Below are 23879 nucleotides of genomic sequence, written 5' to 3'. Positions count from 1 at the left end.
CGCTACCTTTACTTCTGCCTCTCTCCCCCTTGTTCATTCTTTTTCAGCCACACCAGCCTCCTCACACATGCCAAGCTCATTTCTGCCCCAGGACCTTTGCACATGTTGTTCCTGCTGCCTGGTATGCTGTTCTCCCAGCTCTTGCCTGGCTGGCTACTCCTTCATCAGGTCTCAGCTCATGGTCAGCTCCCTAGAGAGGCCCCTCTGCCCAACTACAGAGCCTCCCCTACCCCCCATTCTCTAATACTTCACTGTTTTATTTTCCTCCCATCACATATCACAAGGGGGGATCAGGGGCTGCCTCAGTCCTCACTGTGTTCCCAGTGCCCAGCCCAGGGCCTAGCACACAGTAACTGCTTAGTCTTTGTTGATTGACTAAATGACCCCACACATCTGGGACTGGCACCTCTGTCCTCTCCCTACCCGCACTGGCAGCTCACTGCCGGCACCCAGAAGGTCAAGAGAAAAGAAGCAGCAAAATCTGTCCCCTGCCGAGGGATTATCTCCAGGAAGTGAGACCATGGAATCTAGGTGGTGGATACTGTGGGTCTTAGGGCCCTTCCAATCTGGTTCAACTTCTCTCTTCTGGCTGTGTGACCCTGGATGGATCACTGAGTCTCTCTCAGCAGTTTCCCCACCACCAGTGATCAGAGAAAGTGTATAGTGACTCTCTAGGGGGTTCTAGAAAGCATAGACAAGCATTATAACAATAATTATTATATTATTAGTATTATTTCAAAGGTTGGCACCTTTTTCTTAAGTCACCAGTTTTTCTATCCAACTCTTGGGCACCCCTATCCCCAAAGGTGACCTGACGCTGGGATTCACTCACCCTGGGGTGCAGGGATCTTCTCGATGAGCCACCACCAAAGGGCCTGTCCCCTTTGGTTCTGCTGGGTTACCACTTGGCTGACAGGGGCTGTGGCCACCTTTCTTTCCCCCTCAATCTGTAAGGACCAGAGATAGAGTGTAGGGTTGGAGGCAGGGCCCCAAGAGGGTGAGGTGTGGACAGCTGTAGACTACAGTGGTCTTTAGTGATCTGAGCTCTGACAAGCTGGGTTACCTTGTAACTTTTAAGGAAACCCTCACTGATAGCTTCCCCCATATCAGGCCCCCTCCCTAGAGGTCTCCTTCCTTCCACTGGATAGTGAAGACTCTATCTGCCTTTCCCCATGCTATTCTCCATCTTCCTCCCCACCCTCTACCAGGTCCCCACCAATCCCTTTACCCCAGGAAGGTCTGGGTGGGCTGGGCTGGGCTGGTATGAGGATATAGGAGTCGGGAGTCCCTGCCTTGACCAGCTCTGTTCTTGGCTGCCCCCAAATCCTCCCTCTGTCTGCAGCTGCCCTGGGGACTGTAGCTCCCTCATGGTATTCGCTGTCTATACAGGGCTGTCTCTGTCCAGAATCCCCATATGAGCACAGAACCCAGGTCCTGCCCTGGAGGAGAGGGCAAAAGGGGATGCAGGGCAGCCCCACGGTGCAGAGGGGTGGGGGAGCATGGCCAGACCCCAGAATGGGATGAAAGGGAAAACACAGCAGGCCGTGAACATCACAGCTGTCCTTTCTTTCACCAGGGGTCTGGGGTGGAGGCCTATGGCCACCTGCCTAGCTCAGGGGCTGCCTGTTCCAGCCAGGGAGACTTTGGGAGCTGACTCTGGTCCTGGGAGGGCAAGAGGACTGTCGAAGGTCAACCAGTGGGTGGGTGAATCAGAGTGGAGATTATTCTACTGGAGTTCGGCTTGCCCATCTGGAATCACTCCCCCCTCCCCTGGGGATTTCCTTCCAGGTCTTGGGCAGGCTTTGGGAGGGGGAATTATGGGCCAAGAGAGATCTGGGAGCTGAGGAGCAAGCCAGGTGGGGGGCTTCTCCACTCAGTCCTGCCTGGGCCTCTAGCAGGGCAGAGAGACTTAGGGAGAGTGAGAGAAACCTTCCTCCAGTTCCAGGACCCCTGAAAGGGCCCTCACACCTGTGGTTAAACGCAGGGAACAGAGGGCCCTAGAGCTGACACCACCCGCTGGATTCTGGGGCCAGTGAGTGGGCCACCAACCCAGTTCGGTCCCTGCCCAGCTGGGTGACCTTGGCTAAGTGCTAACCCTCTCTGGGCCTCTCTCCCTGTCATGGGGGTAGGGGTAAGAGAAGATGCCTAGGGAACAGAGAAGAGCGTGAGCTCCAAAGAGCATGAGCTCAAACGCACAGTAGGCTGGCAGGCGGAGGGTTCCCTTCCACTCAGCAGCAAGGCTAGCCGGGGGAATCCCTGCCACACACTGGGAGAGAAAGGCCTGGGAGGGGGAGGGGGAGATAAAGGGGAGGGGGCAGTGGGACCAGTCCGCTTCCCCCCTCTACACACTGAGGGCCGCGCGGGAGGGTCTCCACGTCTCCACCCTCACCTCGGTGGGAGGATATCTCTGCATCTCAAATTCTGGGAGCGGGAGCCCCCTTCTCCAGGGGTTGAGGGGGTGCCTGAAGCTGACTCGGGGTTTGGTGTTGAGGAGGGATGGAAGGGGTTTCCTTTCCTTCCGCAGCTCCCCCTTTGAATGCCCAGAGTCGGGCAAACCCTGACCGATACTCCCCCACCGAGGAGAAGGGGAACACCGCTGAGACCTCCACCCGGTAACCCACCCCTCAACTGCCTACTCACCAGCCAGAGTCGGCCGCAGCAGCTGGAGCCCAGCGCCTGGCCCGAGCGCGAAGACAAGTGCACTGCCGGGCAAGGGCGTGTGAGCCGGGAGGGTGTGCGCGCGCCGCCGCAGAGCTGACCCCCTCCCCGTCGTTCTGGGCCCCGCCCCGCCGCCCGGGGAGGGGGCGCCGACTGCGCGGAGGGAGAGGCGGCAGGCGGCAGCCACAGCACGACCCCCTCCCCCGCCACGCTTCTCTAGAAGTGAGGGGGCGGGAATCCCTGTACTGGTCTCGCGCAAGCCCCCTCCCCGCAGGGGCGTGCCAGCAAATCTTCGAGGATGCTCAAAGAGCCGGGAGGACCCTTTGCCAGAGCTCATTTTACAGATGGGGAAACTGAGACCCGGAGAGGGGGAGCCCCTGGCCAGGCCCAGGGCCCCAGCAGCACAGAATACGGCTGCACCCCTCACTCTGGGGGCCGATCTCCAGGATCTGGGGAAGCAGCAAAGCCAGGGAGCCAGAGGAAGGCAATTAAGCTCCTCTCAACACATACCCTGAGTAGGGCCTGAGGGATCCAGAGAGAACCCGGAGGTTTGGGGAAGCTGGTGACGTTGCCCCTGCTGGAAGGTCCCAGTAGGGAGGGGGATCTGCGGTGGCCAGAAAACAAACCACAGAAAACTTCTCTGCTATTGTTGGGCCGTGATATTTGCCCTCTTCCCGCACGACTGGGGGACCCCGCTGAATGTGAGTGGCAGAGGCCTGGATGGCAAGGTTTGTGAAGGTCACTCTGCCAAATTAGAACAATGCGGCTCCCGAGGTCTGGGTCACGAGGGGATGGGGGGATTGAGCCTAGGGCTCAGCCCCTCCGCTAACCTTGGCTTTGCCCAGGCACCTCTCCGAGCTTGTTTCTGGACTGGACAGCGCCCACCTCTCGGGTCCCTCCAGCTCTCGGGAGTCTGTAGGGTTGCAGGCTACGTTCTGCTGTCTCCTCCTCACCTCCAGGAAGCGTGGCGCCCTCCCAGACCTCTGTCTTCGACCTCTTCGCCCCCTGTCCCCGCTGCCCTGCCCGCCCCGTCTCTGAACCCCCACCCACCTTCTGCCTCCGCCTGAAGTGAAGGGGGTTTCCTCTTGGGAGCTAGAAGGCTACGAGCCTCCATCCTTTTTTTTTTGTTGTTTTTTTCCCCTTTTCTTCCATTCATTCTAAAAATAGCCCTCCCCCTCCAACCTGCTCCCCCCTCAACCGGGCCGGGAGCATCTCGTGAAAGGTAATGCGCTCCCGGGCGGGGGCCCGAGGCGGGGATTCCGGGGTGCGGGCGGGGCGGGGGGACGCAGACCGCGGGGATGGATGAGGGGGCGGCTGGGACCGCTTTCCCCCACTTCCATTATGTGTGTAAGCCGTACTCAGAGGGAGCCGCCAGCGTGACCGTGACCATGTGTGGAGGGAAAGCGAACAAAGCGGCGGGGGGCCTCCGGGGTCTGCATTGTGGAGGCAGAGAGGGGGAGGGATGCGGGAACCGCGAGGACTAGACAGAGGAGGGGCCTCACCCAGCACCTCCGTTGGGGGGACTCCACCCCCTAACCCACCGTGAGGGGAGGCTGAAGGCCGAGCGAGGGCGAGTCGAGAGCCAAGGATGACAGGGCACGGATCATTGGGGGATGTCTCCCACCTTGAATTCCCACAGTTGCCCTGTGGAGCCCCCAGAATGCCCCCTCCCAGTCCCGCAGTTCACCGTATCCCCAGCATCTCCCCACAGTCCCTTCTCTGTGATGCAGCCACAGAACTCTGTCCTCACCCATGTGACTAGTCATGTCCTTGCCCCACATTACCGGCACCTTCCTCCTTGAATCAGGAGGATGACCGACTCATGCCGCCCCCTCCCCCAACAAAGGCCCACATGGTCTGGCCCCTACGTCCCTTTGTCACAGCCTTTCAGCTGTCTCCCTGTTCAGCCTCACGGCCTTTGCAGCTGCTGTTCCTTCTGCAAGGATCACCCTTCCCGGCCTCTCTTGACCTCCTGCTGTTTTTCAGAGCCCAGTCCAATGTCACCTCCTGCCTAGAGTCCTTCCTTCTCTGGGCACATCACCGTAGTTTACTGTCCTCAATCCCTGGTGAAAGTGGTCTGTTCACTTATGCACCTTCTGCTTTCCCCAGGGAAATGAGGGGCCTGGTACAGCTTGGGCCTAGAGAGGAGGGGGGCCAACTCTGACCCAGCACCTCCCCATGAGCTACCCACTTCCAGATAAAGGGATGGCGTCACACTCTGCCCAGTGAGCTGCGCCAGAAGCCACCACTAGGACATGGCATAAAAGATCCAGGATCCGATTCTGCGGGGGCATTGCCTAGGACAGTGATCTAAATACACAGCCAAGGGCCCAGATGTTCCCCACCTGAGGACACATATTGATGAAAAAAATGATCCTTGGGGCTGAGTTTCCAGTCTGTTGAGCAGAAGCCAGGCTGGAGGTCCAACGGTTTGAGTGTTCCAACAGCAAATAAATATGAAGAGCAAACATGAGAAGTGAGAAGGGAAAAACTGGGGGGCAGCCTAGGGCCAGGGGCCCTTAAGGGCTGACCTTTCAGATTATTAGCTTTCTCTAAATGTTTTATTACCTTATATTTTTTGAAACCAAAGTGGAGGAAAAAAGGAAAACTGCTTAGTTGGAGAGTACAAAGTCTCAGAAAGGGTGTGTGTCCCTAAGGGATAGAAAATGCAGCTGTGTTGAAAAAGCAAACGCCCCCCTTAATGCTTGCCCCCATAAAATTACCCTTCAATGTTTTTGAGCATCTACTATATGCTTATGTACCCAGAGATTAAGGGGGAATCCAGTGTAGGAGTTCCCTGGGTCGCAAGCTGAGAGCAGGGAGCCCTGGAGGTTCTGGGAGGAGGTGAGGGCGACTGCGATGAGCAGGGACATGATGGGCAGGGCCAGGTCCATGGCAGAGGATTTGGAGATGTAGGGGTTGAGAGGTGAGGGGGAGGTGCCCTGAAGGTGGGAGTGGGTATGCGCCTTTGCCCATTTCACTGCCTGGCCAGGACTCCACCTCACGGTGGCACTCAAGGCCAGGAGGACAGAAGATAGTATGGGAGGGCACCCCCAGGGGGATGGCATGTGTAGGACTGTGGGGGAACCAGGGAGGTGAGAGACAAAGGCATCATCTGAGAGGTCCCAGTGGCTTTCAGAAAGGCTCAGGGACAGGCTGGGGGGGGGGGGCAAGGAAAGGGAGATGCCCAAGATTAGGGCTGCCAGCAAAACACAGGGCACGGGATGTGACATACTTACAATAAAAATTATTCGTTAACTGGGTGTCCTTTTTTTTTTTAATTCCTCTCCTAAATCTGAAAACCCTAGACCTGGATTTCCCGGCCCTGCGGTTTCCTGGTTGAGGGGTGTCCTAAAGGTATCCGTCCTCTCCCTCAGGCATCCCTACAACCCATCGAGTCCCCTTCATAACCTTCTTTGTCCCCTTCATATTGTCCATGTCCTTTAACTGCTCCCCAAGTTCCTCCTCCTTTCCTTCCTCTGTTGTCCCCCTCCCTCTATGCTTTTCCTCATTACCCCCTTCTCCGACCCCTCCTCCTCTTGTATTCCTCTCCCCATCCTCCCCACCCTTCGCGTTTCCCGCTACCTTCTCCTGCATCCACCCCTCTTCACCACCATCCTCGTTTGCCCCACAGCCCCTCTCTCCGCGTTCACTCCCCCTTTCCCCGGCGCCCACCCTCTCCAGTCCTTCCTACGCCGTCCCTCGCCATGGATCCCCCGGGCGCACGAAGGGGAACCCCGGCCGCAGGCGCGGAGCCCCACGCAGGCGCAGAGACGCCCGGCTTTCCCGAGATTGCCATCGCCCCCGCACTGCGGGCTCGCGCGCCCGGTTGCCACGGTGACGGCGAGGACCGGAGCGGGAACCTCGGGAAGACCCTGCACTCGCTCCCTCCCTCGCCGCCTCCTCAGTGAACCCCACTCCAGTTTGAGCCGGTTTCCCCTCCCCGCCCCCAGTGCGCACTGCGGCAGGTGAGGATTCCCTGGCCCACCGGGCGGGGAGTCCGGCCGGGTCGACGCAAGCGCGCCGGTCGCGGCTTTTCCCTCCCCGATTCGCGCGCGACGGGAAAGCCCTGGCGCGGCGAGACGATCCCGGCGCAGGCGCAGTGAGCGCCCGGCGTCCCCGCGGCCCCGCCTGGTCGTCCTGGCAACGCGGGCAGGGACGGCTAGGAGCTCACGGAACTCCCGTCTCACGCCCCCTCCCGCGCACTGCGGCGAGGCCGGGGATTCCCTACTGCCTGCGCGCACGCGCGGTCCTGGGATTCCGCGAAGGCGGGGCCAAGAAAGGAGAGGCTTTTCTTTGGTACGAAACCATCGAAAAATCGTTGTTACCGTCATCTTTCTGTCTGAGAAATGAAGGCGGTCCTCTCAGCCCTTGTCCTGAGTTTTACCTTCACTCTCTGGTTTACCAGCCATCCCCATACAAGTCCCCAGCAGAGCTTGCAACGCGCTCCTCTGATACTTTTCCTATCCACTGCTCACACACCCGCTGTGGCTCCCCATCGCCCTGGGGTCAAGCCCCATTCCTCAGCTTCGCGTCTGAGCCTCTGCACTCTCAGCCGGCTTCTTCCTTCGGGTTAATCACGATTGGTCCCCGACCTTCCCTAATCCCCGGCCATAGATACCCCAACGTGGCCATGCAGGAGGCTCCTTTGCCAAGCCCTTCTTTAGGATATGCTCTTCCTAGGGACCATGCCGTTGATTCTCAAGACAGCCTAGAGTTAGATACTGTTTTTAGTCCTATTTTATTTAGGAAAAAAACAGGCTCAAAACTATTAAGGCCCTGGCCTAAGGCTCCCAGAAGAGGCAGAGGCCTCTTATTTGTCAGGAGCCATCTGGGCTCCTCCACCTGTTATTTGGCCGACACCTCCACCCCTAATTCTGGGCCCCACCACCACCCCTGCTGGCTCACCAATAGCTCTGGGTGCTTCCTGGCTATGTGACACAGGCAGGTGACTTAGTTTTCCATCTAGAAAGAGGATCAGTATACCACGGGGCTGTCCCCAGGGCTCCGTTAAATGACACTAGCATGTAATATGCCAGGGATTAGCATCCAGTGGATGCTTCTCACAGCTGGTCCAGTCACCTGACTCCCTGGTGAGGACTCTGCTCATTGGCACCCCATACAGAGCTCCTTCCCCTCTGTCTCACTTCCTTAACTTCCAAGGGGTCTTCCTGGGGTCCTTCCTAGTCCTTGTCTGTGAATCCCCAAGCTAAGCCAGTGCTCAATATACATTGGTTAGTTCCTATGCCATCTACCAGTTTCAGGCTCCCACTATGCTGCACTTCAGTTGCACCCAATTATTAATGGCATCCTCCTCCCTTGAACAGGCCTTTGCATGTGTGGTTCCTTCAGCCTTCTGTCCTTTGGCTGTGTAGAGAACTCCTATACATCCTTCAAGGCCCTCCCTCCATGAAGCCTCTTACCTCCCTACCTCTGGACAGAGCCTGGCCCATTTTGGCCCAGCCCTGACCCCACACAGTTGGAGACATCTGTAAGGATCTGCATCTGAGACTTGACACCTGGGAGAATAGCATACTTGGCAGGAAGAACCAACAGGGCATAGGCTCTGAGGAGGAACAAGCTTGCTGCATTGGAGAAGTTGAGAACAAGGAGACAGGTGGGGCTGGAGCTGAGGGGGCATGGAGAGTGGGCAGAATCTGGGCCAGAGGCGCAGGGGCAGCATTATGAGTGCAGGGAGGGTATCACTTGGGTGGGAGCCATAGCAGTGAACAGGTAAATTCTTGGACCCCGCCCCTGACACGTGGGTCCACCTCCCAGCTACCCTTCCTCTCTACAGACTCCCTGAAGCCAACTAAGTTCAAGGAAGCCAGAACCAAGTCCAGATCTCACCCAGCAATTTCCAGACATGTGGCCTTCAATGGGACACTCATTCCTGCCTGAATCCACCTGCCCATCCTAGCATCCAGGCCCTTGCCTGCCCAGTGCCCTGCCTCTGCGATGGAACCTGACTCATCTCCCACTAAGGCCTGCCTGCTCTAAAGAAATCCTCCCCCGGGAAGCCTGCCCAGGACTCGACCCAGATACCTCCCATGTTGGAATAACAGCAGAGCAGCCAGCACTTCCTGACACCAAGCACAGTACGTGACCTGGCTGCTGACTCTGAACCAGAATCTCAGGATGCCAGCAACTCGCTTCCAGCTCTGGTTCTACTTCTGAAGTGCTGTGTGACCCGCAGCCAGTGCCTCAACCTCTCTGAGCCACCCCCTTGCAGCAGCCCAGCAAGATTTCCAGAGGATAATAGTACAGGTCTCCTGCTGGACAGCTGGCCCAGCAAGGAGTGGGCACTGTAGGAGCCAGCGCAGTTCTCGGCTAGCTTGCTAGGACAAGGGCGCTGTTGGGGCCCCTTGCCTTCTCTGGCTGTGGCCTATGCATTCCCCCTCATTCCAAACCTCCTCTCTCCACCACCCATCCACCCTCCCACATAGACATCAAGTGCACACTCTGCCTCACCGACCGCCTTTATTGGGCACTCAGTCCCAGGGCTCTGGCGCGCACCGGAAGGGGATGGGGGTGTTACTGGAGCAGGGACCCTCCAGCGCAAGGTGTGGCCGATAATCCCACCTAGCCCCCAGGACACGCGCCACGGCCTCGGACATCTCTGTAACCCTCAGAGCCGGCCCAGCGGGAGGGCGTGCGGGGTCGTGACCCTGACCGCCGGCGGGGCGGCTCCCCCAGTTCTAGGCTCACTTGGGGGTGTTGAAGGGCACGGCCCGCTGGTTCATGGGGTTGTCCGGAGAACGCAGCCACTCCTTCTTGAGCAGCTGCTTCAGCTGCGAAAGCCGCATGTTGGGGTTTTCTTGCTTGAGCCGCGGCAGCTGCGCCTCCTCGAAGGCGGTGAAGGCCGCCCGCATGCGGCGCTCAGGATGCCGGTCAGCCGCCTCCTCCGCCACGCTGGTGGAGGACAAAGGCGTTGGTGGGGCTGGCTGGCGGCCCGCCCCGCCCCGAGAGACCTAGCCCCACCCAGAGGCTCAAGCCCCGCCCCGGGTCCCAAGCCCCACCCCAAAGCTCTAGGCCCTCTAGTACCTACCTGAGCACTGCGATGGCATCCTCGATTGTGCGCGCCTCCAAACTGCCCTCCTCCAGCAGGCGGCGGTTCACGTTCTCCTCCAACGGCACCTCCAAGTGGCTCTTGGGTTTCTCGGCTGGAGTGCGGGGCGGCCAGGTGACAGAAACGTACACAGAAACAGAGAGAGAAGCAGAGATGCAGAGCTCCAAGGAGATGAGAGAGACACCGCGGAGAAGAAGCAGAGGAGAGAGGGAGGCAGGCAGGCAGAGAATGATAGGGGCGGAGAGAAACACGACTTGAGCTGGGAAGCTCTCCCAAGACCTACCTTGTGGGTATGCCAGTCCTGCCCACCCAGCACCCAGCATTCTAACTTTCTTGCAGCCCGGCACACAGGAGGCGCCTCACATGGGCTCCTGTCCTCAAGATGGGGCCCCATCAGCTGCGGGGACCCCGGGGAGCACAAGCCAGGGTGAGATCAGAGTAGTACACACGTGTGTGCCCATGCCACCTGTGCTCAGAGTGAGGCCAGCTGGGACACCACCCACCCACCCACCCTTTGCCTTGCAGAGCCCAGGCAGCTTCTCTAGGGGGGTGGAGGCGGGGCTCTGGACTCAGCTCAGCGGCAGTCCCACTGCCTATCCTTTATCAGGTAAAAGGGGAACTCTGGACTGGGTGGAGACCCCACCTGGCTCAGGGGTTTCCTTGTGCTGATGTTCTCGGCGGAGAGTCTCCTCAATCTGGGCGCGAGTGACCTTGTTGGGTGCGGTCACCCGGGGGGCCTTGCCGCCCTTGAGCTTTGAATCCTCCTCCTCCAGCAGGCGCTGCGTCTCCTTCTTGCGCTCCAGCTGCTCCAGGCGCCGCTTCTCCTTCTCCTCCTGGGGGATAGGGAGTCAGGAGTGGACCCCACTCCACCAGCATGGGGTCTGGGTTCTCATCTCAACCAATGTGGACTGAGGCCCTGCTGTGTGCCAGACCCTGTGCTGGGCGTAGGGAACACGGCTGGGAGCACAATAGGCCTACCTAGGGGCTCCCATCCTATGTGATTATGGGAACAACAGGGAAGTTTGGCCAAGGCAAGTGGATGGCTCTTGAAGGAAAAGTGACACCTGGGACAGAGGAGAAGCCAACTGGAAAGAGAGCTGGGGGAGAAGAGTCCTTAGTGGCAGGTGCAAAGGCCCTGAGGCAGAAATCACCTAACATGACAGAGGTTGGTGTGCTTGGAATGGGGAGGGGAAGAGTGGAGGGAGGAGAGGGTGGAAGTGGGACCTTGGGGAGCCTCAAGGGCATGGGGAGGGGTTTGTACTAGATTCCAAAGGAAACAGGAGTCACTGGAGGGTGGACCCATTTGCCAGCTGGGGCAGGGATTTTGCCTTTATGGGCCAGGAGACCTTGGGGAGGCACGGAGTGTTCCCAGCCAAGTGTCACAGGGGCTGGGACTGATCCCACCTTAGCTCCCCAGGAAGGTCCTGATGCCAGCTGGATGAGGGGACACCTTGCCTGTAGGACTTGCCCTTGGCCACTGTCCCTCCACTGCTCCAGGAGCAGAGCAAGGTTCTGGTTCATTTGTAGTGCAGTGTGGCAGTGCAACTGTAGGCGTGGAATATTCTGCTGCCTCCCACCCAGCACCCCCACAAGGCCCTGCACCACAGGCACCCCCACCCACCCACCCCTACCGCCTGCAACTTTGCCATTTGCCTTCCATGCCTCAGGGGTAGTCCCTTTGCCTGAACTGCTCTGTGTGACACTCTCATAGGACTGAGTGCCCCCAGAAGAGGAGTTCCTGAGGACACCCACTGGGCCTCTGACCTCCAACCTGCCTGCATGACAAGAAAGGAGGGGTGTTAAAGGTCAAGGGTGTTTGGGCACAGATGCTGGGCTCCCAGTTCTATTGTCAGGCACCTCAGGTAGGGCCACTGTGCTCTGAGCTTCAGTTTCCCCATAGGTCAGAAGTAACGTCTTCTTGAGGCTCCCTGACCACTGCGTGGTACACGTACAGCCCATGCTCACTCTCCCCTCAACATGGCCCTGCCTCAGGGCCTTTGCACTAGCTGTTCTCTCCTCCTGGAGCACCACTGCCGGCCTCCTTCCTTGGTTAACTCTGGCTCATCCTGAGCTCCTGGCTTCCTATTCCTCTGCTCCCTACCACATAGCTCTTTCCTGTGTTCCACAAACCCCTATTTTCTAGTTTTCCGATTATCTGCTTTATCTCAGCGGCAGGAGGCAGGCCCTGGCCCAGCACACAGTAGGTGCTTAGTAGAAGTGTGCTGAAGGAATGAATGAATGAATTCCAGAAGGCTCCAGTAACTCAGGAAGGACATGCAGCATGTGGCCATTAGTCTCTAAGGACACGGGACTGAGGAAGGAGTGTTATTTACACTTTGACATTCAGCGACATTTTTTGAAAAAGTCACTCATGGTTTTTTTAAAAGGGCAATTAGCCATTGGCAGCATCTGGTGATGGATGAAGGGTGAGGACACTGGTGGAACATTCTGGAGCCATCAAAAATGAGTCTCATAAATAACTGAAATGGAAGCCAGAGAGTCCGGAGCTTGTCCCCGAGTTGCATAATATGGAACAAATGGGAACAAAAAATGCCAACCTCCGGGTGAGGCCATGAATTCCGGCCCCACCTGAGGCTGACGTCTGGCAGCTAGGAAGAATCTGGCTGCAGGAGCCCATTTACTAAGGAGGTGGCCTTCAAGCTGTGGAATCAGATGAGAAAAGCCTTTGGTGTCACGTGGCGGGGAGGTGTGTTGTTTCTTAGTGTTTTGAATAAACACAGATTTGCTTTTTCCCTAGAGACTATCTTTTTAAAGCAGCTGTCACATAAGGAAAGACAGAGAGGGCAGGCATGCTGTGTAGACTATGGGCCCCACTCACCCATCAGCAAAAAGAGGGCTAAACAGAACCCAGAAAACCACCCAATGGGGAAGAACCATCTGCAGCTCCATGTAAAACACACGGGAGTGGGGACTGCTTGGGAGGGGCAATGGCTACTCATTCTTCAGGCCAAAGCCCCAGGGGCCTCCCGCCACCTTCGACTCTGTTGACTGCCTGCCCCACCCACTGGCGTGGAAGCCCAGGGCCCGCCCACCCACCTTGCGCTGTTCCTTCCTCATGACGTGTTTGTCCTCATCCTTCCAGTAGGCATCCTCTAGCTCCTTCTGCTTCTTGGCATCAGCTGCTGCCTTGGCCTCAGCCCTCCGTGCCCGGGCCGCTGCCGACTTGGTGTTCTCGCCCTGGAACTTCTTGGGCATCCCTCAGCAAGCTGCAGGGGCAGGGGTGGCAGGGACCAGTGAGTGGGGGGCACTCAGCCTTGGCACCCCTAGACTTACATCTGTGCAGCCATGACCTGTCTGGGCCCTCAATGGCTCTGTCTATAAAACAAGGACTTCTGATTTATTAATCTCTCAAAAAAAAAAATACTGAGATGAATTTCATATAATACAAAATGAACCATTTTCAAGCACACATTTCAGTGGCACTTAGTACATTCACAATGCTATGCAACCATCTCCTCTATCTAGTTCCAGAACATTTCCATCACCTCAAAAGAAGAACCAGCCCCATTAGTGGTCACTCCCCATGCCCCCTCCCCCAGCCCTGGCAACCACTGATCTCCTCTCTGACTCTGTGGATTAGCCTGTTCTGGACTTCTTTCCCTCAGCATCATGTTTTCGAGGTCCATTCATGTTTTCGCATGTGTCAGTGCTTCATTCCTTTTTATGCCTGAATAATATTCCATTGTATGGATGGACCACATTTTGTTTCTGTCCGTCGTGGCAGACTTTTGGGTTGTTTCTACTTTTCGGCTCTTACAAGTCATGTTGCAGTAGGTCCCTGCCCAGGCTGGCACAACCAGATGTTACAACAATCATAAAGTGCTGTCCAGTGGGCACCTAGTCTACATGAGTCCCCCCGAGGCGCTGGGGAAATGATATACTCACATGGGAGGTGCCACCCTCCTGTTTAATATGGCCCAACTTAATTGAATGCTCCCAAAGCCTTAAATGCGGGGACTGTCCTTATCCCCTTTCTAAGGTGGGGAAGTCAAGGTACCTGGCCAAACTGCATAAGGCTGAGCCGGGAGTCTTACCTCCAAAGCCTGCCTTTCAGGTGAGGAAAGGAAGAAAAGAAATTAATAAGTGTGCCCCCTCCAGAGTGCTGACTGAGGACACCAGCACTGTGTGGTCCAGGGCTCAAGCCTTCAGCTCTCTGGGCCTCAGTTTTCCTTATTTGGGAAATGGGCTGATGTGCCTCATTCCTGGGTCATTCACCCTCCACTGAAAATCTTCAGTTCAGTCCCTTGATGAACCTTGGAGAAATAGGCCCAGCATCCAGGAATGAAGGGGAGAGGCTCTGGGGGCTATCCTGACTCAACTAGGCAACACCCCCCAACTTCCTAGCTGTGTGACTTTTGGGAAGGGGGCTCCCCTCTCTGAGCCCCATCGGAAACTCTCAAACTAGCTTGTTTCCAGTGGTTGTGTGCACTGGGCTAAGAGCTTTACACATAGTGTCTTAATGAATTCTCACAACCTTGGCAGGTGGTAGCCAAGCTATGATCTGAAGGGTGGGTGGGAAGCCGCCCTGTGAGGATGAAGTGCTGAGACTTTTCGGCAGAGGACATAGGATGTGCAAAGACTCTGTGACAGGAATGAGGCCATGGCTACGGGAAACATGGAGGCCACTGGGGCCAGAGTGGGTGAGCTGAGGGGAGTAGAGGGGAAGAGGGTGGGAGGGCAAGAGGCTGATAGGATGGGGTCTTATGGGCTGAGGAAGGGCAAGGATTTTATTCTCTGGGCCCCAGGGAACTGTTAGGCAGCTCTGAGCAGGGTATGAACACATTTGGATTTAGGTTGTTCCAAAGCTTCATCTGGCTGGCATGTGGGTTGGTGAGGGCCAAGGGTGGGAGCCAAACGCTGAGGAGTTACAATGGTGCAGTGGGCAGAGCCAGAGGTTTGGAGTCATTCAGAGCTGGGCAATAAAAAAAAACTGAAGCGCTGATGGACTGATGTTGTAATCTAAACCATGTCATCCCCCAGCAGCAGCAAAGCCAGGTACTTTTCTCCCCACTTTTACAGATGAAGAGCCTGAGGCTTTTAGATGGTAAGTGACATGCTCGGGGCCACACCGTGTGTTAGTGGAAGGGCCCAGATTCCCACACAGGCACAACCCTCAGTCCCAACTTCGTCCTCTTAACCATTGCCCCACCCAGGGTCCCAGTGGGCCCCTCAAGGAACAACAATGCAGATCAGGACTTTGAGAGGCCCATGGGGAACCTCACTCGGCACAGAGAAGCAGTCCCTCCAGGCTGACATGGGGGAGTGAGTCCCAAGGGGCAGTGCAAGGCAAAGGAGGGGAGATCAGTAGACCCAGAAGACTCAGGGTTGGGTTCTGGCTCCACAATCATGGCTGAAATGCTCCCCTGAGCCTCAGTTTCCTAATCTAAGATGTGGGGTTGATTTCAGTTCCTCCCCACACAGGATGGAAGAGATGCCACAGGAGAACCAGATATGCCAGCTGATCCTGAGCTTCCAGCTAACCCTGCCCCCAAACATTCATTACTGAGCATCTGCAATGTACCTAACAGAAAACCTCTTCAGAATTCCCCAGGAGAGCACCAAGAAATGGGTGGGGGTTGAAGTTTCAGGTAAGGAAACTCCCCACCCCATCTCCCTCCATCTCCCCCTCACTCATTCGACAGCAGCCACACCAGCCTCCTTGCCTTTTTTCAAACCTACCAACCAGTTTCCCACCATAGGGCCTTTGCAGTTGCTGTGCCTGCCACCTTTGCTCCTCTTTTTACCCAGTTAATTCCTATCTAATCTTCAGGGCCCGGCTCAGGTGTTGCCCCTCCAGGAAGCCTTCCATGAAACACCCCCTGACTCTCAGGCCACAAACTTTTCTTTGGGGGTATTTGTTTGGACTGCTAGCTTATGTTAATTTATATGATTATTTGACAAATGTCCACCTTCCCCACCAGGCTGGGAGCTCTGTGAGGGCAGGGCTGGGATTGCTTTGGTCAGTGCCCTGCACAGTAAGGGGGCTTAAAAAATGTATTGAGCAAATGGATGAAGAAGCATCTATTTCCAGCATTCCCTCAGTATTTACTTCCCACTCTGTGTCCAAACTCAGCTTCTCACTTCTTTTCCCACTCACCTCCCTCTCCAGCCTCTGAGTCTTTGCTCTTGCTATGCCCTCAGCTGATACACCCTTTCCTGTCACTTCCTCCTGTGAAAACCCTGCCCAGTCACAGGGACTCTGCCCCAGCATCCCCTCCTCCTGTTGCTTAAGATCCCCCAATTCCATCCCAAAGCCTGACAAGGCTTTTTGGACCCCCTCTCCAGGCTGGGACTGAATATTTATATCCCTCCAAAATTTATATGTTGAAGCCCTAACTTTCAATATGACTGTACTTAGAGACAGGGCGAGTGAGGAGGTTAAATGAGGTTGTAAGGTTGGGACCCTAATCTAGTAGAGCTGGTGCCCCTATAAGAAGAGAAAAAGATACCAGAGTTTGCTCTCTCTCCACCCTATGAAGACACAGTGAGAAGGTGACCATCCATAAGTCAGGAAGGGAGCCTGCCCCAGGAACCAAATTGGTTCGCACCTTGATCTTAGACTTCCCAGCCTCCACCACTGTGAACAAATAAACTTCTGTTGTCTAAGCCACTCAATCTGTGAGATTTTGTTAAGGCAGCCCAGGCTAACTAATACAGGCAGCTCTTCTTCTCTGTTTGATAAACACACACACACACATACACACACACACACTTTGTCATTCAGTAAACATGCGCTGAACACCTAGTATGTGTGGGATGCTAGGGGAAAAGGCAGTGCTGATGGGCTTGCTGATTGAATGGGATTCCCAGGTTGACTGGGAGACAGAGTGGTAACTAGAGATCAGAACTGTAATGGGAACATGCAGATACTGAGAAAGCGCAGAGGGGGGCTTCTGACCCAATCTTGGGAGGAGTGGGGAGAGGTTGTCAAAGGGCTTCCTGGAGCAGACATCTAAAAAAGACGTCTAAGGGAGTGGGACCAAACCCTCAGGAGTGCTGGGGAGGCAGGCTGGGAAAACGGGGTTTGTATTCCAGGGTGATGGGAAGGTGCAGAGGTCTCTGGGGTTGGTGAGGTGAATTGGAGGGGTGAGACATAAGCAGGAAGCTCAAACAAGGGTCTAAGGAGCAGCTCTGACTAAGCAGGGGGTCTACTTCAGAGGGAATCAAGATCCACGTGGTTGACTGAATGTGAAGTAAGAGAATAAAAGATGAAACTCAACGCTGCCTCCCCCAGGAAGCCCTCCCGCGATCCCTTATGGGCTCCCCCCCCCCGACGTTCCTCTCCCCAGACCTGATCTCATTGCACGAGGCGGGGAACGTCCAGACCCAGTTCTGTCACCCCGAAGCCTGTAAGCTGTACAGGGGCACAGCCAGAGCTAGGTAGCCTCAAACACTACTCTGTCCCTCTGGGTCTCAATCGCCCGATCCGGGAAATGGGCATAGTCCTCGGGGAAGCCCTGGAGACTGGGGGCCTGATGTGCCCCCATCTCTGAGAACCCTATCGCCAGCCCTTCCGGGGGGGTGGCCCCAAGTCCAGCCGCCCCACGGAGCCCACCTGCACCCCGCCCCCCGGCTCCGCCCGCGCCGCGGCAGCTCCTACCTCCTTTCTTCAGCGCCGGCCCAGTCGCGCATCCGTGACGTCACCGCGGGGCTTGCGCGCTGAGCACCCCGGCGGCGCGCGCTGATTGCGTTTCGTCGCCGTCGCCATCTTGGTAAAGGAAATGCTGCTTTGACCTCCAATCCCAGGCAAGGGTGTTAGCCTTTTTTTTTTTCGCTTCAAGAACCAGATTTTTTATAAAGCTTCATCCCTGCGCTCACTTCAAATATTAGCGAGTCAGGAGAGGAGGGTAGAAACTACAAGCTAGACCATTGCCTTTACCACGATTGCCACGGTCCGGATGAAAAACAGCGTCCTCGACTTCACACATGGGTCTGGCGGTGTCAGCTAGGAGTTGCTTGGCCGCCAGGGCGCGCCAGAACCCGTGAACCACGCGTGGTCTGTAGACCTGCTTTGCTGGAGGAAACCTCTTAGGCCCTTCACTATCACTTTGTGCTTTGAAGACGCTCTCCTAGTCCACATTCTTCGCCTCCCTCCTGCGAAGCTGGAGAGGGATAGAATAGAAGAAAGGGACAGAGAAATTGAAACAGTCTGCACTGTCCAGGTCAGGAAACAGGCTCAAGGAGACCAGGAATTGGATTTGACCAAAGTGTAATCGAGGGACTCAAATTCCTCGCCGACCCCTCCTCCTGGATTGCTACCCACCCTCCCCCCTCCCAGTACATGATTTCCTGCATTTACTGAGCTTCACTATCAGTATCAGTATCAGTAAAAATGGTAGTACTAGGGCTCTGAGAAGGATTCCACTGGACCTGGCTATAGGGAGAGAAGCAGGTCATGGATTTGGCAGCAATTAGAGGGGACGAGTTGACCACTGAGTCCATTCTCCCAAAAGGCCCAAGTCATATCGTGTGCCTCCCCTGCTCAAGCCTCAAGTGGGTCACCCCACTGCCCTGCAGGACTCTCCGTCTCCCCATCTCCCTTCTCTTCCCCATTCTCCCTCAGGTCCAGCCCACCAGAGACCTTTCTCCTTATTGCGAGGCACAGTTCTGCCTCTGAGAATTCGCCGGTGGTGTTTCCTCTACCCCCAGCTTTTCCCACGGACCACTCCTTCACTTGCTTCAGGCCTTGGCTCAAATATCCCTTCTTGAGAAAGACCTCCCTGACCTCCTCAAGTAGTTGATGCCCCACCCCCACCCCTCTTTTTATTTCCTTCATAGCGTCAACTTGCTTTACTGGTTTAGCTATTTATGTTCAGTTTACCCCATGGCTGTGATGTCTGGAGGATGGAACCTGTGCACCTGGAATGGTATTTGTCACCAAGAGGAAGGATCTCAGCCAACATTTATTGGTATTCTTTGGGGTTGGGGTGGGGTGTAGAGGTGCCAAAGGCAATACCTAGTTAAGCCTCTACTGGTAAAGAGCCAGGCTTGTCACACCTTTCTGAGGGCAGGGAGCCTCTTATGTCTATTGACGTAACTGAGAGGAGCAAATCAAGTCAACCGTTCCAGAACAAGCTAAGTCTTCTGCAAGGTGATTTCTGCCGCCTTCCGGCTACAGGGCGGTGAGGACTCTTGACTTCTATCGTTCTGATAGTCTATAGCTCTTAGATGCTCACACTTGCAGATAAGTACTGAGGGTCTACTGTGTGCCTATGCTGAGAACACAGCAGCAAACAAGATAGATGGAGTCTCTGGTCTCTTGGGGCTCACAGTCCGGAAGTCATACAAAAATTTATGACCAGAAGATGTGCCCCCATTGAGAGTGGGCTATGGAAGCTGGCAGGCAGATTTTGTGACATACACAGTTTTACTTGATACAATGATAAATTCTACTTCCCTATTATCTATTTGTATTTTCATATGTCCCCATATGCTGACATACACACACATAGAGATATATTATGAAATCCCACACTGCAAATTCTTGCATGAATAATGTACACAATGAGGAAAATTCAAATTTGGGTGTTTTTTTCTCTGAAAAAATGGCTATTACTTCATGTTAAGGTGAGCATATGTTGCTTTTTGTCTCGCAGAACTGTTAATGCTCATCCTTTTTGAAACGTTCTTAAGTTGTTTTTGGAAAAGATCTCTTAGTTTGGAAAACAAATTAAGTCCCTAATAACCATTGTTTATGCTGTGAAAATACTTCTTGTCTGTATGATAAATCTTTTCTTCAGCAACCATCATGGTTTTACCTTTCCCAAATTCAGGCTCCTAATTCAGAATAATGCAACTCTGAAGATGTCTTTTGTGCCTCAACTCCCGTTGGCCATCCTGAAATTGTCATTAGGTAATGCAGATATTTGTTCCTTCACCTATAGAAGCAAGAACAAAAGGACTGATAAACTTTGTCTAGAATTCTCCATATTTTAATTAATTCCAAACCATTAGGTGAGCTTTCTCACAGGCACTAGGGGTCTTGACTCTCACATGGGAATAGTCCAGCACCATTGTTTATTTCAGTCTTTTATTGAATTTGGTAGCCAGGGCCTGTCACTTTGTACAAGAAATAAAGCAGCAGTAGCAGAACTTGTGGGAACTTCAGCGATTGGGTTCTGGGGTCTCCACTCAACTTATTGGACCCCACGCCTTCAGACTGTGCTTCAGACAGAAAACCCTCAGCACTTAGCTCCTGTGACATATTCCTGCTTCTGCCTTCACATGTCACTCTCCATCACCACGACACTCTCAACCCAGCCACCCGCCTTCCTTCCCCAAAGAAGGAGAGTCCAAAATTGCCTCCCTCTGTTAAAGAATTATCCAGAGTCTGGGAAGATCTTACAGAGCTGTGTTGTCCATTAGAAGTAACTATGGTGGGCCACTCATCCAGTTTAAAACTTTCTAGGCACCACATTAAAAAAGTAAAAGATGAGAGAGGGTATAGCTCAGTGGTAGAGTGCATGCCTAGCATGCACAAGGTCCTGGGTTCAATCCCCAATACCTCCATTAAAAAAATAAACCTAATTACTTCTTCCCCCCCCAAAAATAAAAAATAAAATTAAGAAAAGTAAAAAGAAATAGGTGGAATCTATTTCATGATAAATTTCACTTAGCCCAATGGACCTGGAATATTGTCACTTCAACAACTAATGGAATTCTAAAACAAAACATAGTGTAGTAGGGAGGAACAAATCTGACTCCATATTAGATCTGTTCCTTTAGCTTTAACCCTGTGCTCTGTTTCCTGTGCTTAGTCATGCTGGTTCTGCACCTTTTGTAAAAGAATGTGGCCTATAGCCTGAAATATAAAAGCCCTCCTCAAGGCTCTGACCTTTAAGGATATTACAGTTTTCCATTCATATAGAGAGAAAAAATTGCAGAACAGACAATAACATTTGTCTTGTTGCACGTTTACTGGGAACATCATGACTTGACCTATGTGGACAGCTGCAAGACCAAAGGATTTCAAACACCAAGAAGTTTGCAGCAACCAACCACATCCCCTGCCCTTTTTAGTATAAAAGGAGCCTGAATTCTGACATGGGTAAGATGATTCTCTAGGACATTAGTCCCCCACCTTCTTGGTCTGCTGTTTTTTCAAATAAAGTCATTATTCCTTGCCCCCAACAACTCATCTCCTGATTTATTGGCATATCCTGTGGCAAGTGGAATGAGTTTGGACTCAATCACAGTAGCAAAGGTCTCAGGAACCTTCCATCTTCCAAGGTTTAAACTTCCTGATAGCCTTTCCGACAGTAAAAATCAAACCCTTCTGGAACTCGCAAGTTATTGTGAGTAAATAGTAGGCTGTCATGTATTTGATGCTTTCATTCCAAATTTTGAAGTCTACTCTGTCACAGGCTAATGTAGCTAAATACTGCAGGAGACTCACAGGAGGCCCACACAGTACCGCTGTCACGTGCAACTTGCTTTTCCACATCGCCCGCATAAGCGATCCCAGCATCATCTGAAACCTCAAGAGATGGTGTTCTGAAGAAGTCGTTGGAGGAAATCTGCCCTTGAGTCTGGATGGAAAGGGTTTCATCAGGCTTTGTGAATAACTAGCACAAAAGTAAGACTCTATGGTGCTGACGGTAGGATCTGTTTCCCAATTAAAAGCACTTATGTCATCCTGACCACTGGATTCTATCAGGAGACCTTAAATTGAGGATTCTTGGAAAACTCTAGAAACCTACAGCTGCAGTAGGTAGACCAAGTTCCTGTGGAAATTACTAAAGGGAAATCTCCTTTAAAATGGAGTTGGGAAGCCCTGAGCTCTCATGCACATACCTTCTGTTGCAGCTTACCTTTACACACATGGACAGGAAGATTACTACCCCAGCAGGGGGAAGATTTTTCCTTGCCCAGCAGTAGCCCAGCAAATGAGAAACTACCACCACTCAGCCCATGAGAAACTGTCACCACCTTGAACTCTCCTCTTTCCTCCAATGGACTTTCCCTCAAAGCAGCCTCTCCCAACTTCACATTTTTCTCTATAAAGTAACGTTCCTCTTCTTAGTTCTCTGGGCTTGCCTGTGGTTTGCCATAGCTCGCGTGTACCGAACTGCAATTCCTCTGCCATTCCCGCATAAACTCATTTTGCTAGTAAACTAAGTGGCTGTTTTATTTTCAAGGTTGACCTCCATCCCCCCTCCCCACCCCCATAACCATCGGATCAAGCTGAAGACTTCCACTGCAGACAGCTTCCGCCCAAGAAGACAGGATTAATTTTCTGATTGCAGTCCTTTTTCACTTTGCTTTCACCCTACTCATATTGCCTGTTATCGCATGTTGACAGCCTCCATTAAATGGCTACAATTTTTCTCAATATGCCCTTCCTTATCTTTATCCTGCACTAGAGACCTCCTACAGTTTTCTTCTGCCATTTAAGCAAGAATAAAACTCTAATGTGAGTGTTTCACAGACCAGAGCTGCTCCTCTGGATAATAGTGGATTGTACATCTTCATTCTCCACTTGATCCTGCTGACAAAAATGTAATAGCTGTTTGTTTAAACAATTTAGAAGGTAGATGTTGAGGCTTGAATTGCGTCTCCCCAAACTAGCTGTTCAAATCCTAACCCCTGGTACCTGGGAATGCAACCTTATTTGGAAATAGGCTCTTTGCAGATATAATCAAGTTACAATGAGGTCATATTTGATTAAGGTGGGCCCTAATGAAATGACAGTGTCCTTAAGAGACAAAGAAAACTTGGACACAGATGCACAGAGGGAGAAGGTCATGTGAAGACTGAGGCAGAGATTGGTGTGATGCAGTTATAAGCCAAAGAACTCCAAGGATTGCAGGTAGCCACAAGAAGCTAAGTAAGAGGCATGAACAGTTTTCTGTCTCGGAGTCTCCAGAAGAATCCAACCTACAAACACCTTGACTTCAAACTGAGAAAGTCCAAATAAATATCTATTGGTTTAAGCTACCAAAGTTGTGGAATTATGTTGCGGCAGGCTCAGGAAATTAACACAGTAGATTTCCTTCTGTAGGCCCCTCCTGCTGTGTACACTTTTCTCACCTACTTAATCCCAAATTCTGTGAAAACTAGATCTTAATCTCAGGTCAACAGAGGCTTCTGCTGAGGTCATTGCAACCCTATCAGCAAACCCAGCCCATCAACAGTGGAAACAAATGTTGGGGTTATGTTCCCTATAATAATCAGTCTTTTCCCCTTAGAGACACCCAGCCTGCTCAGAAAAGCTCTCCCCTGACGAGAGCCATGTTTGGCTCATGCCTGCTGTTGTAAATAATACTTGTGTTCCCATCCAAGGCTCTCCTTTTCTATGTTACTGCTTCTTAAGGGGTCCAGCTTCTGCTCTGAAAGTCCCACAAACCTGCTGAAATTCATTTGCCAGTGTTGATTTCCTTGTATCCAGCCCAGGGGAGTCTGGTAAACACTTCCTGCTGCACAAGATAAAACTGCAAGTCAAGCAGAACAATCTGTGACCAGAAAAAAAAAAAAAAGAAAGAAAGAAAAAAGAAAAAGCTCCTTGAATCTCTAAAACTGATCCCCAGCTGAATTTAGGGCATATTTTCTTTGCCTGGATTTGGTCATCTAGGCTCCTGGCTTTGGGGCCCCTGAGGGGAAGCTTTCAAGATGGTTCCCAGCAATCCCCCACCCCCCAGTATTCATGTCTTTGTGTAATCCCCTCCCTTTGGAGCAGGCTGGACTTACTGATTTGCTTTTAATGAATATCATGCAACACAAGTGATGAGATGTCACTTTCAAGATTAGATTTCAAAGATTATGAAACTTAATGTGTTCCTATTCCCCAAATGCCTAGCCTCCTTTGCAGTTAAGGGTGGCCGTGTATGGAATTATGCTGTAGGGATTTCTAGGAAAGCTTCTATCCCCATAAAAGGGAGATGCAGCTGGCATCCCTTTCTCTATTCTTTTTGTCTTGAATGTGGATGTGATACCTGGATGTACAGCACCCATTTTGTGACCAGAAGGCAAAAAGCCTGGGGATAGAGGACATGCTAAACATGGTGGAGCCAAAAAAGAAAAAGTCTATAGTATTGTGGAGCATGTGAAGGGACACTTGTAGCTTCCTAGTTCTGGATTCTGGACTTTTTGTTACATAAGAAAAATACATCCATGTGTTTAAGCCAAAAAAAAA

The 23879-nt window shown here is 53.2% G+C and overlaps 2 protein-coding genes across 3 annotated transcripts in view; both read right to left on the bottom strand.

The window, feature by feature from the left end:
- The window catches only part of KCNN1 (potassium calcium-activated channel subfamily N member 1), a 30535-nt gene extending 29646 nt beyond the window's left edge, over positions 1 to 889 (bottom strand). The window contains exon 1 of the mRNA XM_064480003.1: positions 833 to 889. The gene's annotated coding sequence lies outside the window, so the exon portion shown is untranslated. The remainder of the gene's footprint in view (positions 1 to 832) is intronic.
- An 8232-nt stretch (positions 890 to 9121) lies between these two features.
- CCDC124 (coiled-coil domain containing 124) lies at positions 9122 to 17437 on the bottom strand. Of its 2 annotated transcripts, none has more exons than XM_010995109.3 (5): positions 17349 to 17437; positions 12785 to 12954; positions 10371 to 10560; positions 9707 to 9821; positions 9122 to 9570 (listed from the first exon to the last, which is right to left on the bottom strand). In XM_010995109.3, the coding sequence occupies exons 2-5, from the start codon at positions 12941 to 12943 to the stop codon at positions 9363 to 9365; spliced, it is 672 nt and encodes a 223-aa protein (XP_010993411.1). In that variant the 5' UTR covers positions 12944 to 12954; positions 17349 to 17437; the 3' UTR covers positions 9122 to 9362. The 2 variants fall into 2 exon arrangements, with proteins under 2 accessions (XP_010993411.1, XP_010993412.1); XM_010995110.3 differs by lacking the exon at positions 17349 to 17437 and adding an exon at positions 13746 to 13795.
- Between the last annotated feature and the right edge of the window lie 6442 nt (positions 17438 to 23879).

The sequence above is a fragment of the Camelus dromedarius genome, chromosome 27 (genome assembly GCF_036321535.1).
Source record: "Camelus dromedarius isolate mCamDro1 chromosome 27, mCamDro1.pat, whole genome shotgun sequence".
Taxonomy (NCBI): Eukaryota; Metazoa; Chordata; class Mammalia; order Artiodactyla; family Camelidae; genus Camelus; species Camelus dromedarius.
Note: the sequence above shows the minus strand (reverse complement) of the source record. Positions and strands in the feature narration are given on the sequence as shown.